Here is a 19,071-nt window from a genome sequence, read left to right as displayed (position 1 = left end):
CCATTACATACGCAGCTCCAAGTAGGTACGCGACTTGTGCGCACGCTGAAAGTGCCCACACAACTCTTCAACCTGCCAACACGGCAAGCTGCTACTCCAAGAAATACCTCTGAATAGGGAGGGAATTTGAGACAGAAAAGCGGGAATCACCATTACACTATAATTCAGTAGTTCAGTTTACTCGGTCTGTTTAGATTAAGAAAAGCAAGCTGACACACTTGATAGCAGTGCTTAAGCATCTTCACAGGGAAAAAAGCAAGTATTACAGGGCTTCTTAATTCAGCGGGGAAAGCACAGCAAGAATCAAATGTCAGATACATTTGAAATATGGTATCTTTTATTTATACATTTTAACACTGCAGGATATTAACCGATGGAATAAACTACCAAAGAAAGCAAAGGATTCTCCTGGTATCATCGAATCAGGACTGTACGTCTTTCTGGCTGAAATGCTGTGGTTTACATTATATAAGAAGTCAGAGCAGAGTATCTGAACAGTCCCTCCCAGCACCAAAATCAGATGGATACATGAATAATGAAAACATTTATTTCAGTTTACAGCTGAGTGATACGAAACAAAAATGAACTTACAGGTTCTCTGAGAAGGAGAGAGGGAAAGAGAGAGAAAACTATGACTAACAGCCTGTATCCTAACCAAAGTAAAGCTGTAGTTGCCAGCATCTCTCTGGCACCAAGCAGGGACTTCTCTACACTAAAAGAGACAGTTAAAGCTGATGAAGTACTACTGCCTTTCAGGTACACGGCTATATTCTGTACAGCACAAAATAACTTTTCTGCACATCACATTTCAAAGAAAAGCTATCACAGGAGGTTACGTTAGGGATTTTCCAGTGCTGCAATCCAGCAAAACTACTTGTTTTGATCTACAAGCTCATAGCAAGTAGCTTCTGATGTTTTCACTCAAAAGTACTTTTTAGCCAAGGATATTCTGCCTCCAATAAATCAAGGTACACTTCGACAAACACTGATTTTATACATCTCAAGTACAGCCTACAGCTTTCATGGGTGGTTTTGTTCATTTGATTCATTTGCAGGAGAATATATACTTGTGTCACCCCTAGTGACTGCAAAGTTGGGGTAAGGTTACCCACAATGGCACAGTCTTACTAATAAAAGGATACAATGGTATTTTTTGTCTTAATTTAGCGTCTCTTCAGCTTCCAGCCCTGTCTGTTGTGAAGCAGCAGCCTCCTCCGTCTGAGCAGCTGTGCCGTGACCCCACAGTTCAGTACTGCGCCCTTCCCTTCTGCGGGGCTTGGGAAGGGGAAAGTTTGCTATTTTTTCCTCAACTGTGTCAGCTTCCCCAGGAGAGGATACTACCTCTCCTCTCAAACCCTGCCCTATTGAACATTAGCAATAGGGACTGCATAAATCACATAACAAAACAGTCTGCGGTCTGGCTCCACGTTCCTGTTCACTTGCTGGCTCTCTCTTACTTCTTGTTTAAACTGGCCATGTTGTTAAAAAAGGAAAAGGCACAAAATCAACAGATGGATTTGGGCAGGAATGTTAGCAGCTAGACCTTCACATTGTTCAAGCTGTCGGCTATTTACTTATCAAACAACTGTCAAAACTCACCTCCATCCCAATTCACTTATTTAGAAGTAAAGAGGCCAACTACAACAGCAACTCGGCCATAAGGAGGTATAACGTAAAAACAAATGCTATCACTGCAGCCTGGCAAAGGTGATTTTTGACTCTCTGCGCTCCCAGCAGAAGAAGGGGATGGCTTAATTGAGTCCCGGCGCAAGCAGCAGCGAGCGTGCTGCGAAGGTGGGCAGCGGGAGCCCGTGGTCTACCTTCCACAGGAGGCCACCTCAGAGCATCGAACAGTCCCTTCTGCCGCCAGCGTCAGACAGATCCATGAATGGTGAAAATGTTCATTTTAGTTTACAACTGAGCGAGACAAAACACAAATCAACAAACGGGTTCCGAGGCCCAAAGCCTCAGCTCGCTCCCGTGCTACCGTTGCCACCCTGGCCGGCTCCAATGAACCCGACCTACAGTCTCTCAAACCCATCATGTTTTCGCTTTATTTTCAATTTCCCATCAAATGACATGGGCCTAGGTTCAGTTCTTGTCTGCTCCTGTGATAATCTTTAAACTACGCACGGCTGTAAAGTGTGAGCTTTTTGTTAATTTATGTAAATAGGACCTTAACCAATGACTTGGGCACTATTTATGAATGAATCACGCTGCTCTGAGCGGCTGCATATATTTAACTCTAATTTGTTCAAAATAGCTGCTAATGGGTTTCTTTAACTCATTATTCTTGTAACAAAAAGCAAAAGAGGGGATGGGTTTGCATGGAAGAGCTCAGTTAACCCCTTCCGTTACGACCCAGTGCCCAGCTTCTAAACGGGCTGCACATGAGGCACTGCAAGGGATTTCAGCAGCAGGTTAACAACTCAAGACAAAAACTGCGGGCTCCAGTTGACATCAGCCCATGAACAGCACTGAACCATTTCTGGAAACTATTTGTTTTCACTTTCTTTTGAGTGAAGGGACCTCTATAAAAAATCCTGGAATCCTGGAAAAACTGAAGGCTCCGAGCCTAAACTGAGAATAGAAATATAAATAGGTTCAAATCTAGCAATGGGTTATTGGAGGGCGTAGCCAAATATAAGGGCCTCAAAAGAAATATGTAACTCATGATGGTACAGCACCACTGGTTTTATGGTTTAGAAATATTTTCCATAAGAAAGGTTGCATACTTGGAAGACTGTTGCAGACTTGGGAGAATTTATACACGCAAAGAGCTGCTGAAGTTTGTATAGTATGTCGTGCAATCCATTTTGCAGAAGGTTATATTTGACTACTATAATCGCTGCTGGCTGGGCGCAACGTCATCATACAGGTGCTGCTAAAGTCATCTTCTTGGCTTTGACACTGTGGCTACATCCTGCTCCTTTTGCATCTCTGACTTCTCTTTTGCTGTACCATGCAAACCCTTATTGTTTCTACTCTACAGTCAGTAAAGACTTAGGTCTACCCTGCCACCCCGTCCGCAGGACTCGGCGGCCGCCTGCCTGTGCTGCCCTCTCTCTGGTGACCTTGTACACCCGAGATTTCAGGATCTCTGCGGCAGGGACTTCCTTTTCCATTCGTAAGAGCGTGCACAGATTACAGTTTCCACACATTTTCCTTGTTGGCCAAGCAAACATATTTCATTCTGTCGACTGTTTGCTGATACTGTTTCAAGTACTATTTATTCACAGTTTGGAAAAAAACAAGCAATGTTGATCAGATACGGAGACCAGCTTATATTTCAATTCGCCAATTGGAAGATCATTGTTTTTAAACTCATTTCCAGCACAAATACTGGAAACACTCCTATCTGAAAATATACCACAATATTTGCTCAAAGTTTGTTATTTTAGCAGACCTCCTTGCCAGTTCGCATTTTGACCAGAATATTCAGGGACGCAAACGCAGGCGGCTAATAACGGACCAGCACAAATTGTTCAACGTCGTTTCAGCTACCTCTGGCCTGGCCTGCTTCTCATATCTGCATCAACAAATCCTTTTAGGATAACGATAGCTGTTTTAATGACACTTTTTCAATCATTAGTAAGTCAGTGGTTCTTTCTCCCTGGTATTTAAAAGGAAGATGAGTCCTTTTAGGACTAAGAGGTATTTAGAGCTGTTCTCCTCTCTGCTTCCCCCGCCCAGGGATGCTGTGAATGTTGAAGAACAGAGGGAAGAGACTCTGAGTGGATTTTGTTATACCAAAATTAAAAAGGTTTTTTTGGCACTGAACAGGAATGCAAACCCTTTCTTATATTTTGTCCTGCATTAATGAAACATAATTGTTTTCTAAAAAAAAAAAAAAAAAACCTTCTGTGGGAGACTCAAATCCACTCAAATCCATGTAGACACTGGTACACCTTAAGGGTTTGTGTGTATTTTTATATATATATATGTCTATATATAGGTGCGCATGTGTGTAGATACATGTGTGTGCACATGTGTGTATATATATATTTACACACACACACACATATATATATGGATTTCATGAAATCTGTTAATGGACAGAAATAGCCATTTGCAATAGCCCACAAGTGGCCAGCCTATGGCTTTTGAGCTGCATGCGACTCAGTAGCAGGCTGAAGTATGGCTCCTATGCCAGGGCTGTATTATGGTTGCTAATTACTCCAGTTTTCAGCTGTGCGGGAGAATGAGGCATCATTAGGGACTGCTGAGACCAGTGCTGCCTTGTGAGTTCCATCACGCAAAGGGGTGTGGAAGCCATCTCAGGGGAGGACTGCCAACATGGTAATCCCACAGGCTGCCATCCCTCAGCTTGGAGGTAGGGAGATCTTGGCAAGCTACTCTTCTCGTTTGAAGCGTTAGCCAGACCGCGTGCCACCCAGGAGTCCAGCTGGCTGGTCCATATGAACCTGACTGGCCCCTTGGCTTCATACAGTTAAAGCACAGCACTTTCTATAGCCAGTGGCACCAAAGTGACATTCTTGGCATCATGTCACCCTTCCTAACGTGTTTCGACTTTGTAGACCAGGTAGGCACTAATAGTGAGGTTATTCTTTCATAGAAATCTGGAACGATGCTTAAATTCACACCAACAGACATGTAGCAAGAGGCCTATGAGGATGCCAGTCAGTTTTCTCCCTTGCCCACAGGTCATTAGAAACACACACACACACACACACACACACACACACACACACACACACAGGACAGTATCAGGTCTCCTTTCCAAACACCACCAATAGTCCAGAAGATACTGCACAGACAGCAGCCCTATGATGGAGCCTCTGCGCAGTCACAGAGTGAGGTTGATCACGTCACACACATGTTGTTTAGAAGCATTTGCACCCATTCTAGTTTGTAGTAATTTAGATGATACTTTGACCATCACCATATTTTCCTCGGAAGTGCCCGAGATCTCAGAAAGGGTTCAGGGAACACCTTGAGGTAGCTGTGTCGTATAGATCAGGAAAAACGTACTAAACCTTCTCTGTAAGTCTCAGACTAGGTTTAACACACTCTTATTATTTCTGTTTGATTCTGATTATCAGCAAGGAAGAGAAGAGGAAATAACAAAATACTGACAAAATACCTGACTTTTTGTTATTTTTTAGTCTAATCAGAAGCTGGTGAACAAGAAATTGCCAGAAGTTTCCAAAACATTTCTGAGACAACTTACTGTGAATAAGCACCTGTACTTTGATATTCATCTGGACGTTAAAACACCTCACTCACCATCTTACAGTTACTTGAAAGGAAACCCCAGCTGTGAAACTCTGCCACATTGTGCAACTACTCTTTGCTTAAAATTACACCACATCTTATTAATCTCTCATGGGGGGAAAAAGAGGGGGGGGGGGAAGAATTCCTGTAACTAAAGCCTGAAATGATTTGCAGCCAAATAAGCATGCTTGCTTAAGCATCATTTAAGTACAGCACACTTCACAGTCTATCAAGGTATCAGTCACACTTAGAAAACACACACTTCAAACTACAATTTCAAATTTATGTCCAGTACACATCTCCAGGATTAATTTTCTCAAATACAAATTTCCCTATTTAATTTGTGGCATCATGGTCTCTTGACATTAAAGTTAGTCAAATAGCGCTCTGTGCAAGCTCCAACAAATACCTCCCAAATATACCACACTAGGCGTGTGAGTCAGCTCCACGCACTGTCATACTACCCAAGCGAGACAAGTATGGCAATTGAAAGGCTGTCATGTACAAGATCTATGAAAGTAAACCCACCTGAAATGGTATTTTTAGATCCTGGATATAGTGGAAACAATATGCACTTTTCCAGATTGAATTAGCTGAGTATTACTGGGTATTGAGTATTTGTTGAAATACAAATATTTCTTCATGTACAATATTCAAACACAGGACAGTTCAAACAGTACAAAGACAGAAGAAGGATTACAAATTAGACTGAAATATTACTAAAACATGTATCATTTGCACTGTAATTGTTCCTGTGACTGCAGGTTGCATTTACACCACACTTCATCTAAATAGCATGATAAAGACACTTCCTCCCAAAATGATACAGCCAATATAATTCAGCTTTTATGATACATTTTCAAACCTCTAAACTATTCTTTGTTTCTGTTGATTTACCTTGTCTCTCTGAATCATTGCAAGATTTCAGTTTTCAAATGTCTAAACTTCCGACTGAATGCCGAATACATAGGCCTTGCTGTTATGTTACATTACGTTACCCTTAGAATTGGATTTGTGGTATGACAGAAAACAGCATCTGCTTTTCTATTCCTGTTCTCCAGTGTGTACACAAAATTTCCTCTCTGAACAGTCACGCTCAACAGCTCATGCTAGTAATATCTGTGAAAAGCAAACATGAAAGATAAAGGAATAACAACTCTTCCCTCTTAGAAACATGACAGTACTTTCAGAAATATTTTTAAAATATTCAGTTCGTCCTGCTTATTGGCATGTGTTAGACAGCTGCAGTTATGCTTTTAGATTTTATATTTTTAAAGACTCCATAAACCTTCTGTAAGTTTTCATGTTTAGAAACACAGTGCAAACTTAACATTTCCTTTTGCAAGAAAAGTTTTCAAATGCATAAACCAGTACAGCAGATTTTAAGGGTTTGTACAGCTTCCTACTGTTACGTGCTGTTGGGAGGAAGGGAAAGACAGCTGTTGCCATTTCTTTTTTCTTTTGCTGAACAGTTTAACCAAAACTTTCACAATCTGTTTTCTTTCTGATAGGTAACTCCTAAAGAGACCTGTCAGACATGCTAGATATGTTATTCTATCAATTCCTCAATTATCATGACAATCTACTTGTTTTTTATACTCACAAATTTTCAAACCACCAAACTGCTCTGGACCAAGTAAGCAATGCAATAAGGAACGAACTACACTTAAAAGGTAGCACAAAGCAGATGATTGACAGAGTATCCATTTGTTAAACCTGACACCAGCTACAATGGTTTTGTGAGACAGCCATGCTCTGGGGGGAAGTGTTGTTTCAGTGGCTCAGACCATGTAATACAGTTAAAAAAATTTTCACATAGGTTCTACATTAAATTATCCTTTTGCTTTTCAATCGGCAACAATTTTTCTGAGAGTAGCGTTGCCAGCAGGGTTTCTCCACAGCTGACAATCTCTGTGGCAAGAAGTCAGGGGATGAGCATCCTTCAGCGAGGAAGAGGAGGTATTTCAGGAAGGTGCAGGCGGGCCCTGGTCTGTCCCACTGCAATACAAAGGTGCTGTGCTTTTGACTAGCACTGAAACCAGGCCAAGCATCATACACGCTCCGCAACGACGGGGATGAGGATCGCCACGTCAGAGAAGGGGGTTTTGTCTAACACACTTCATAAAAATAAGGGCAATTATTATAGCAGCAACCAAAATATAGAAGTCCAATTCCCAAACGGCGGAACAGAAGTCGGTCGCTTGCAAGCCAGAGGATTCCCGCAGGCACCTTACAGTACGATTTAAAGGGCACTTACAGGAGCTTACACAGCCACTTTTCTTTCTGTTACTGGCCTCGAGAGGTTAAACATTCCTCATTAAAAAGGACCCATACTCCAGCCCTGTCTCTCCGCACTATGCCAAAAGCAGCTTGACAGAACTGTGCGTGATCCCGTTCCCTTTTAGCTGTGCGGGTGTGTTCTGCATCGCTTTTCCTGCGGTTAGGGATCAATTTCCAGGGACAGTTTTCCCCTTTGGAACCAAAAAGCCCAGGGGGAACATTAGTGGGAAATCACAACTGTGCTCTACACCTTTGTTCAGGGATTTTGTTTTTGAGACCTTAAAAAATACTGGAAAGGGACGAGAAAACACAGGTGGCTCTTTCCTGAAGTTCCCCTTCTAGTTCCCAAGGCAGCGGCTCTCTCTCTAGTTGGTTAAAGGGAGAAGGGTAGGGAAAGCTAAATGCAGCCAAAATGTAGACTACAGTGTCCAGTTATTCTGTTTGCAGGTGCTTTTCTCATCCCCTATATCCTCTTCCTGATCATTGCCGGCATGCCCCTGTTCTACATGGAGCTAGCGCTGGGGCAGTACAACCGCGAAGGGGCCGCCACGGTGTGGAAAATCTGCCCGCTTTTCAAAGGTAAGCGTCCGCCCGCGCGCCCCTCCGCAAACACAGCAAAGGTCTCCCACGTCTCTCCGCACACAGCGTGGTATTTGCTGACCTTTTCCGCAACTCTTACAGTCGGAAGCCTGTTTGTTATCACAGGTGGGAGAGAAAATGGGAAAAGGCACAGGAGTGGTCTTCGGGGGGAGCCCCGAGCAGCGCAGCGGGGAGCAGTGAGCTGGAGCAGCAGTTCGGCCCCGTCCCCCCTCTCGCCCGTGCTGGGCAAGGAGGGGCGCTGGCTTTCTCTGGGCAGACGGAGGGGCTGGCAGTGCAAACATTCAAACACACCAAATCGCAGGCAGGTCATTCCGGTCTTCTCCCCCCCAGGGACTAACGTAACCGCTGACTCCAGGCAGGTCAGTCCGTGGAGCTTTCGTTGCAAAGGCAACGCGCTCCAGCGGTAAGCCGCTAAAGTGGAGTTTGGAAGACTTTAGTTTGGCCCCATGACTGGTAACATCAAATAACTCATCTGTGCCTTGGTACCTCAGTTTTCCTGCCTATGAAATGGGAGTAACAATTCTGACAGGCTTTGAAAAGTGCTTTTCAAACCTAGCAATGAAAAGCGTTTATTAAAATCTGCATATTATTATGACCACTGAGTATTTTGCACAAGGATTAGCTCTCCAGGGTCATGGCACAGAAGGCTGTGCAGTGCCATCCCGCACGCTGAGCTGCAACCGTTCAGCACCCCAGAGCGAGCTGGGGGCACTGACCACAGCTAAAAGAAAGCCCCTGGGCAGACAAAACTGCACACTTTCTGAGCACAAATGTCTTAAGGAACCGCAGGACTTTTCTTAAGAGCTATTCACCAGCAAAAACTGTGAGCTGCTCTACATTTATAACAGATTGTACCTAAAACCTTAAGTGCGAGCCTTTTCAACCCAGAGCTGTCAGAAGTGACTGAAGCGAAAGCACCCAAGCTCAGCCGATTTACTGATTTTCTCAGAAGCTTAAAATTCAGATCACGTTCATCCCACGACTGACAAAAGCTGAAGAGCTTAACAATAGCCATCCAAACGCAGCAGATCCGGTACTTGGATATAGGTTACACTGAGTAAATGTTAGACTTCTTTCTCAAAGTGCAGCTTTCTCCTTTAAGGCAGCTAGCACTGCAGAATAGGAGAGCTGCAGCTTTTTGCTTATCAGTCAAACCCAAAACTCACAGGAAAATTAGACAGATAAACATAAATAAGCAAGCTAAAAAAAAAGTACCTAAAAAATGGAAAATGCATTCACACAGATTTACCTAACCCTGCTATAATCCCCTCATGGGAGCCCAAATCCACCCCAGTGCCCAGGGACTTGGTAGACCCTTGCTCTATCAAAACTCCTGCCGCTATCAGTTAATACCCTTGGATGGCAACGAGGATTTTGAAATCCTAACTGCAAAAATTAGACTGTAAGGATCTCACAAAGTGCTTGAGCCAAATACCACTCAACTCAGAAGTAGTCTATCTGTTGACTTCAGGATTGAAGGGAAGATGAGAAAGGAAAACGGAGCTTATTTCATGTATAGTCTTGTTGACATTCCAGCTGTGTTTTACACTGACATTTTCAGGGTGGACTAAACATTCGTTAGCGTTGATTTTTAAATGTTATTATTGGAATATATAATATCTGTAGCATAAGTTATTTGACTCTAAAAAAAGTATGAAACATTGAGCATTATTTGCATGTCAGCAGTAGTATAAACTCAGCAGCACTGTTAACAAGGTTTTGATCTAATCTTCTGGTAAAACCTAAATATGTTTTACTGCTAAACTAAACCCTCATAATGCTTTTGACACATTTCTGGGTTAACTCAAATCTCTCACTCAAGTGAAAAGTACACAATCTGCACTCAAATTTATAACAGTTTCTCTAAATGAACAGCGCTATAGTACTAATTTTAGCTACGAATATTATTGCTATGAACTCTAAGAACTCTAATTCTAATGAGATGTTCTCATAATGCATGCGATTAAAAATATATCCTGTAACCTTTGCAACACAGTCTGTTTCCATCTCTGCATTTTCCAGGGTTTATTTGAGAGTGTGGGTGGTACAGCATTACATTAAAAAAATGTTAGATCTAGCAACAAGAGAGAAAATTCATTTCTGAACATTCTTATGATCTCAGAGGAGTGACATTTAAGATACATTTGGTCTAGTAATTTTGAATCTTTGATATTAAATATCATTGTCCTCCTGAACTGGAGGAGCTTCAGAAACACTTTTAAACAAACAACGAAAATCCAGTTTCAGTGCAGTGCTTATTATTTGTACTTAATATTTTCATATTCATCCTCTTGGATGACTTTTTTTCCTATTCTATTTGTTGCAATATATCACTAGAGTTCGAATGTTAATGTACCGGATTCATTTGAGCAACAACGATTTGAAGATTCAGTTTCATTTTTGTTTTCACGTTAGGGATGAGCAAACTGGCTTCTGTATTAAAAACCTCCTGAAGAGCTCTTCCCTGCTTTGGCAAGCGACTGTTAGGCCTCCGATGCAGTACCTACACCTAAACTGAAGCAAATCAGAATAAAGGTTTACACCTAGGTGTTGTGATACTGCACCGATGACAGCCACAAAAGAGCACTGTAGTCTCTACCTGCTAAACATAATACAGATGCCTTTGGGATGGGATTCAGAGAACAAAGCTGCCCACAGATTAAAGGGCAAATCACACCAGCTAAGGTGAAATAAGCTTCCTGAACAATTCTGACGGCAAACCTTTGTTCTGCTCTGGTATTAGCACCAGATCTTCCTCCCCAACTAGTGGAGAAGTCCATTTTCACGAGGAGAACAGTCTTTGTGGCTCTCGCTAGACAGACGCTCCAAGCACACCTCACCATGCAAAAATGCAAAACACACGCTCAGGGCTAACAGAGCGAGCATTATAGTGGGATTCACCAAATACCATGCCCAATGTTTAAGATTTAGAGTAAAATTTTGCCATGATTTCTATTGTGTAATCCTGTGGAAATAATGAAATGGTTTGAAGGTCCCAGGACAGTTTGGCCCCAAGACTGTGATTCACCAAGGTTTACCAGCATGCCCAAGGACCACTGAGTCCCTCAGTGGATCAGCACAGACTTCATGTCTCGTGCATATTTGCAGTAACAAACTGGCGGAGGCCAACGTGGAGAGTAACACTGAGGAGGGAACACGAGGCGGAGCGATGTCTAGTGCAGACCAGCTCTGCGGGGAGCACGAGGCACAGGGAAACCTCCCCGAGCCTCAAGCTTTACTTTCCCAAGTAAAGCTGCCAAGGACTCTGGCATTATGAAATGAGTTTCACTCCTAACATGGGCTTGCAATCCTCCACATTGGAAAAAAACAGGAACAGAGTTGGACAAGAGCAGAATTTTGTCATTGAATTGCTTAATTTCTGTTTTCTGGCAAACAAGTAGATTTGCTAGAAGCCAGTCTTCTCTCAAAATCATTAATACAATTATTTGTTTTAAGGTCAAAGACACTGTGTGCATGTGTGTATGTATACATCACAAGTTCTTTCTAGTCTGAAGATCTAAAATGAATTTGCAACTAATGTATGGCTTAATTTTTCTAAACCACAGTGTTTGCATCTACTGTTGCATCAAAATGCAATGTATAATCTAGTTTTCCTTTGTCTTTAGGTGTAGGCTATGCAGTGATACTCATAGCTCTTTACGTGGGTTTCTACTACAACGTTATCATAGCTTGGTCTCTGTATTATCTGTTTTCATCATTCACATTTGAGCTCCCCTGGACGAACTGCGGCAACAGTTGGAATAGCCCAAACTGTACAGATCCCAAACTCTTCAATGCATCAGTGCTTGGCAATGGCACCAAGTACTCTAAGTACAAGCTCACTCCAGCTGCTGAATTTTATGAGTAAGTGTTGACTTGACTTTGCTATTTCTTCAAAATTTTATGTCTAAGAGTGTTTGCTCTGCAAGGTAAAATTGCTTATTATCCAGCTTCTAAAATAAGCATCAGAAGACAAAGATTAAAATGCAGTTGTACTGTTGATCTGTGTCTGTTTGTGACTAAGACTCTTGCCTCTGTGGGCTTCAGTTTCTCCAGTAAAAATACAGTATTTGCCACTGAGCCACATGGAATTGGACACAAAAGACACAAATCTTCCCTCACGCTCCACTCCTGCTTACGCCAGTTTTGCCAGAACAAGGATACACAGCAGTATTACGAAAAAGACCATTGCATGCCTAACTGAGCTGACTAAAGTTTGAAAATAATCATTTCTTCAACAGATTTAGCCTGTTTCTCTGCCTGCAAAATATCTCAGAGTAGACTTCTGTTTGCTCAGCTGCTTCAGTAGTTCAATGAAGTGAGATGAAGCACTGAGCAGGGAGGAGAGCACCACAGTTGTAAAAAGCTGGGCTTTTTCTAATTCCTGAGTGAAAGAGCATTCTGCAATACGGGCCAAGACAGGCAGAAGCATGCTCAAATTAAACACTTGACATCAAAAGCAAGGAGGTACACAAATGAACAAATAAAGTACAAAACAAGGATATAAACCTGTGTATGTATTCACATTCTGTGCCAGGGGAAAATGGGATTCGAATAAGATAGAGAAAGGAGGGTGGGCATCAGGCTAACTGAATCAGCTGTTAGATTAATCTGAATAATCAATTAATATTTCTGTGTCGGGAATGGAAGGATAGCAGCTGAGCTGTGAGCCCTACCCAGTGGGAACGAGGGGACACCGCTGCTACCCTCAAGAGCCCCGTGCGTGTTACACCACGGCTGGCTCACGTATGAGGAGAGCCTGGGGTCTGCATGGATAACTGCAACATCTGTGGCTGCTGCTTCTCCCCTGCAGACAGCGCACACACAGCAGGAGCGACACCGCAACCTGTTGGCAGACGTGTGGGTAAACAGAAACCATTTCTGAAAAGAATTAATAAGGGGTTTTGAGTTCGAAGAAACTCACTACCGTGCCAGAAAGTGACAGGCAGGAAATCTGCTGCCCTTACAAAGAAACTGTATGATGTGGTGATAACTCGAATAGAAGATTATTTATAGCAGAAGGATACTGTACATAGTCAGCTAAAGAACATGACTTCAGAGTGAACTATGAGAAATAATATTCAGCATCTTCAAATGGGGAACTACACAGCTTCCATATGAACAGCATTTAAAAAAGAAAAAAAAAGTTATTTATAATTTGCTTGTGTTTAAGCCTTTTTAAAACAAAAGGCAATCCCCATATTCTTGCTTTGCTTGTTAATGATTTAAAGTGACTCTGTCCATTTGCCCATTTTTTCATGCTTGGGATATGATTTTGCATTTGTAGCGGATGAAGTAAACATTCAATCTATTCAACGTATTTTAATCTGAGTTAAGTTCCACTGAGTGGTAAGGCAGAGCTCAACTTGTGATTCTGCCCGTACACCGAAACTTGAAATACTTGGGTTCTTTCCTCACCATGAAATACATTCAAGGCACAGTTTTTAAAAGGTACCTTAGTCAGAGAAGGAAAAAAAAGGGACTTTGATTTTTGTTATGATTTGGTGCCTGAATTTTGGGGCATACTGACATTCGTAGGCCCTGTAGTTACTAGCAACTAGGTTATATTGCAAAAAGGAAAATAACCACTACTCAATGCAGTCCATGAGATCCGCTTCCCATCTGCAAAAACAGGGAATCTCAAGGGGCAGTCTGTTCACTTATCCAGTGTTTGGATTAGCTCACCAAGTCCAGCTGCAAGGCTCAGGTGTGGACCCAAACTTATGCAAAGTTTGTGTGTTTTCAGACCCAACCTAATAAACAGACAGAACCCAATTCAGAAAATAGGATTTCTTCTCTTGCTTGTAACAACAAATAACCCAACTCACTCCCACGATCTTTTCGTAACAGGGAGAGCTGCATCTTCCAATTGCGAAGTTTCATATTGTGCGCAACAGGGTCAGGAAACAGAACTGATGATGTAACATTAACTTTGCATCAGTATAGCAGGTTTGCAAAATGATGCCTCATTGTTGGATGCAGTATATTGTTACCGGTTATTATTCCCTCTGAAAACCTCTTCAAGGAAGCTTTGAACACTGACAGTTCAGTTACATTAGTCTTTCTTGGGTCTACTTTTTTCACTAGTTTTTTCTTGGGTCTTTCTTTATGACTACTGGGAGTCCTTACACCATCTTGCACTACTGCTTGAACTATTGCTGAACTTCACCCAAGCGTTCGTGTAGAAATTACACCCAAGTCTTCCTGGTAGCTAGCCGTTTGTCATTTTTTAAAACAAGTCTTTGTCAGAGGAGAACTACAGTTCCTGATAAGAATAGTGTGTGTCAGGTCAGTCTACTCCCTACAGCCAGAAATCCTAAGTTTTAGACTGAATAACTGGTCCTTCCTCAGGGTATTGACATCGAGAGCATAGGAGAACTTTTGGCCCCTGGTAGGCAGGCTGAGCTCTAAGCAGGCAGAACAGAAACACTAAACATCTATTTTGCTGTGGGAGAATAAGTGAAAAGAGATACCTCCGAAACAGGCCACAGGCCAACCGCTGCCGTGGTTACACTTATGGGAAAGAGACATCTATGAGGCTTCTCCTCTTTGGGACAAGTCTCCTTCACACAAAGCTGCTCTGAGCACTGATGTAGAGTAGGTGTTTTCCTCCATCGATGCAGCTGCCAGAGCTGACTCTCCAACTCTACCTCCACCAGCACAGGGATAAACTGTACGAATAGCTGAGAGTACTCGGACCTTGTATTTTACCTAGTACTTCAAGGAAAGGTACCACTAAGTTCAAAGAAGTATGATGATTCTCACCACTTAGAGAGATGGGAAACCTTACTGAGAATGTAGGCCAAATCTTCCAGCTGTCCGGGGGGGAAGCGGGGGAGTGCCGGTGGCAAAGAAATCTCTAAGCCTCTCAGACTTGGAAGAAATCACTTCAAACTAAGTCCCATGCCAAGACAGTGACAGAGGGACTCTGACAAACATATTTGGCTGTTGTTTTAAAGCCTTAAGAGTTGGGCAATAATTTGAGTTGAAGTGTTTCTACACTCTTCTAGAGTGTTTCATTTTAATCAGTCTGGTTGCCATCCTTCAGGCTCAATTCAGGCCAAGATCCCATTGACGTCAATGGGAGAGCTGCTTGCAACAGGAATACAGGCTCGAGTGGGCCCTCTACAATACCTCATTAGAGATGGTTGAAATCAATTATAAAATATTTATACACTGAAAAGTTAGCAAAGAACGAACTCCAAAATCTGCTAACAACTGGTGCTCTTCCTCTAGTAGCAGTAAGTCATAAGAGAAATCCAGTTAGGAACCAAACGTGAATTCCACATCGCTTTGGAGACACGCAGCACTTCCGTTACTTCCTCGGGCTTGGAATTGACCACACAGAATGCAAACGACCTTCTATCCATTCTATATATGTTAAAATGATTCACTAAAAACCACATTTTTGAGAAGAACAGAAATGCATCACTGGAAGAAAAGTTCCTATACCTATTCTATCATTCCTATTTAAACACTTCATCTGAATGTGGACATACTTTATATTTGCTCCCTCAGGTCTTGTGTCTGGGAAGAGTTTGTTACCATCTTGCTTTCATTTAGGCTGACAATCAAAAATATCAATTTGGAGGAACAAAAGCACTATTCTTCTCATAATGCACTGTTCCTGTAAAAAGCATGATCTGCTCTATGAACAAATCCTGGCAGGTTTTTAAACAAAATAGTTAGTGAAACTGTCAAGAACACATTGAGCTACAGCTATTTGCTTCTGATAGCCCTTGTTCTCAGGGCTGTAACCCATTCTTTCTGCGTAAGAAATAAAACACATTTTTATAGGGAAATTTTTGTGCCAGATTCAGTAAAGGAAATTCACTGGATTCGCAATTCAGTGAAGGCAAGACTGCCCAGATACAAGTAACCGTAAAAAAGCTGCCTAAGCACATGGAACAAAGACAACGTTGAGTCACAGCAGTCTACGTCTACCGTATTTATAAGCATGAATTTATGAGAAGAGTGTGAAGCAACAATATCCTGCAAAAAATCCTTGCCCTATAAAGCAAAAGTTACTTTTATAAACCAACAAGTTTGTGGTTTGGCATACAAGTCTTCATAGAAAATACCATCACAGACCAGACAAAGGGTCCACATTGTTCAGTATCACGTCAAGCATAGTGATCTACACGGTGTGCTCCAAAGGACGACGCAGCAACTCTTCCCCATATAAAGGTGAAGCAACCTCTCCAAAAGACAGCACTTTCAAAAGCAAGCATAAACAATTCTGCTTATAAATAAAAACTAAATCAGACAACAAGGACTAATGAGAATGGATAGCCCTACATTCTGCTGATGACATCTGGTAAGACAAGATGCTAAGCTCATGTTAAAAATGACCAGCAGTTCTCCACTTTCCTGGACAACAAGCCTCCATGGAATAGATCTCTTATCTGTAAGCTTCTTTAAGAGATTTCTTCATGCAACATCCTCACCCTATATACAAATATCGGAGTTCCAGTTAGCAATGAGAAAGTAATAACCTCTAGACTTACTCATCTTTTGAATCTTAATTGCAGTGGAAGAGTTGCCAGACATTTCTGCCAAGTTTAAAGTGGGGTAAGCAGTCATCTGTTTAGCCTCCTAGGGATCATGCAGTCAAAGACTAACCATAATTGTAGCCAGGCTCTGTACCTTCAACGTGGAAAATCCACTAAAAGTGACCGAAGAACTCCGCTGACTTAAGTGGGCTTAGAATCAGGTACATTACTAAATACTTTATCTGGGCAGTATATGGCCACCTTTTCCCACTGGAATAGCCATGAACAGATGGCTTCAGATATTAAATATATATTAATTGAACTGGCATATTTAGAAAATGTTTGGGTGCATCATTTATGACCCTGTGGTCTGAGACTTATACATGTGCATCCCTGTGCATTGTATGTTTTTGGGTTTTTTTTGACTGTGTTGACTTTTTTGGAATTGGCCTAATACCACAGCAATCTTTCTTTTTTGACTGAGTGCACAGAAATCTCTGGTGCAAGTAGTCATGTGCACAAAATAAAAACAGCTATTCCACAAATATTTACATATGCAGCTTTGAAATTTGTTTTCCATGCATGTTCACATCTTCACATTTGTTGACCATTTACTTACACAAAGAGAAAAGAAATTAAACGTGAGTACCGTGGAAGTGAATCCATACAAATGTGTACACGTGTTCTCAGGCTTTGGACAACTTCATGGAAATGATTCCTAAACCACAACAAGCCTTTGTGTAGCAAATCCAAAAGAGCGGAAGAATGACCACTTTGCCAACTTAAATTTCCAGAGGGTTTTTATGACATATTGCAAGTAGCAGGAGAGGCACATTCTGCATTTACTGCACGCAATAGGCATGCTTTGTACTAACTTGTAGGAGGAATTCAAACTGCTGACCTTTACATACAGAGTCCCATGTAGCTTGGTAGTCGTACGAGGCTCTGAGCAACAACTGCAACAGCTGAGGTCAGTGCTGCAGCATCTACCTTAGGTTACCTTAGACTGACGTTTTGGCAACCAGAGGCAGAGCCTTTCTCTGTGGAACATCTCCACCTGCACATGTGGCTAAAGGCAAAGCCAGCAGATGTATCATACGTAATCAAAAAACAAACAAAAATCTATTTGGACTCACCTGTCCTTCATCCAGTGCTCTCTACAAGAGAGTACTGATGTCGTGTCAGAGCTAGTGTTTTGTTTGTTATTCCCTGTAAGAGAAGCTTTGCTGATCCAAAACTATGACATCTAAGCATTAATCCAAGAAAAGGTTACAAATTTGGCTTCACTGTGTAAAGGACCCAGCATTACAGCAGATGTTAAACCACAAAGTGAGCATTCGTTTGTTGAAAAGTTTCAGCAGTCCTCAGTTTGGGGTGCAGGGGCCTATTCCTATAGTTGACTTTCTCCTGGCAAATTTATCTTTCACAAGTTCAGTACTCATTAGAGCAACTGGAGGGTCAAACTATTTCCTTTCTATCTGAAAATCTCAAGATAGGGGCTGTAAAGGCAGATTTTGAAACCTTTTTCAGAGTGCTGTGCAGACATGAATGTGCTGAAGGGAGGCACAAACAGGAAGGGACATCAGCACTACTAAATGAGAGAATTAAGCAGAGTAAAGACTTCAGTGAGAACCATTTCTGGATTATCTTGCTTCAAAAAGAATTACTGTTTCATTCAGATTAAATAATGATTTACTATAGGTCAACCAGAGTGCCACTTGTAAATTAAATTATCTTTTGGTAGGTGATTCCCAAAATATAGTTTGAAGCCCATTATATAGCTCCATTATCCAACACAAGAGGGAGCTGAAATATGTTAAGAACCTGAAAAAACCCAAAGGCGTTGGTAAAACACAATGCAGCAACATGTCCAGCCCAAAGCTGGAGTGAATAGGTCCAGCTGAACACAAGCTGGCTCCTGCAGAGTCCCTGGGCTACTTCTGCAGCATGCTGCCCAGTGCTCCAGGTTGTGGGAGAGGTATTTAGTACATATTTTAGAGTTATTTAGCTCCAGAAGTATAGTGCTGACAGCCTGATGTTAGAGCTGTACAGAGTCAACTCTGGTCTGCAGGGTTTGTACATGACACAGGCTCTGCGCAGCTCAGATGCAGCTACATAGCTTGTGGACCCAAACCACCCTGGAAACAGTATGGCTGAATTTAAGCAGTACTGCATCTGAACTAATAATCCCTGGAGCTTGGCAAACTCCTTCCACAGGTGCTTAATCCAGCTAAACTTCCATAGATGAAATGAGAACCAACCGTATTTTACACTCTGAAGGAAACTGGCAGCAATGATGACTGAACCTCGCTTGCTCAAATATATAACGCAACAGATACATGTAGGAGAGCCTTCTAATTGAGCACAATTAGCATGTTTCAAATTGCTTTCTAAATCGAGTATGTAATTTAATTTCTATAGATTGCACACTGTATATAGTGTCAGTCCATTTAGCATCTTCAAT

General features: G+C 41.9%; 1 protein-coding gene across 1 annotated transcript in view; it reads left to right on the top strand.

The window, feature by feature from the left end:
• Positions 1–19,071, top strand: part of SLC6A2 (solute carrier family 6 member 2) — a 71,988-nt gene that overhangs the window by 13,941 nt on the left and 38,976 nt on the right. Inside the window, exons 2-3 of the mRNA XM_026102083.2 lie at positions 7,963–8,094; positions 11,742–11,979. Of these exons, the coding sequence (XP_025957868.1) occupies positions 7,963–8,094; positions 11,742–11,979 (370 nt within the window). The remainder of the gene's footprint in view (positions 1–7,962; positions 8,095–11,741; positions 11,980–19,071) is intronic.

Source organism: Dromaius novaehollandiae, chromosome 13 (genome assembly GCF_036370855.1).
Source record: "Dromaius novaehollandiae isolate bDroNov1 chromosome 13, bDroNov1.hap1, whole genome shotgun sequence".
NCBI classification, from domain to species: Eukaryota; Metazoa; Chordata; class Aves; order Casuariiformes; family Dromaiidae; genus Dromaius; species Dromaius novaehollandiae.
Note: the sequence above shows the minus strand (reverse complement) of the source record. Positions and strands in the feature narration are given on the sequence as shown.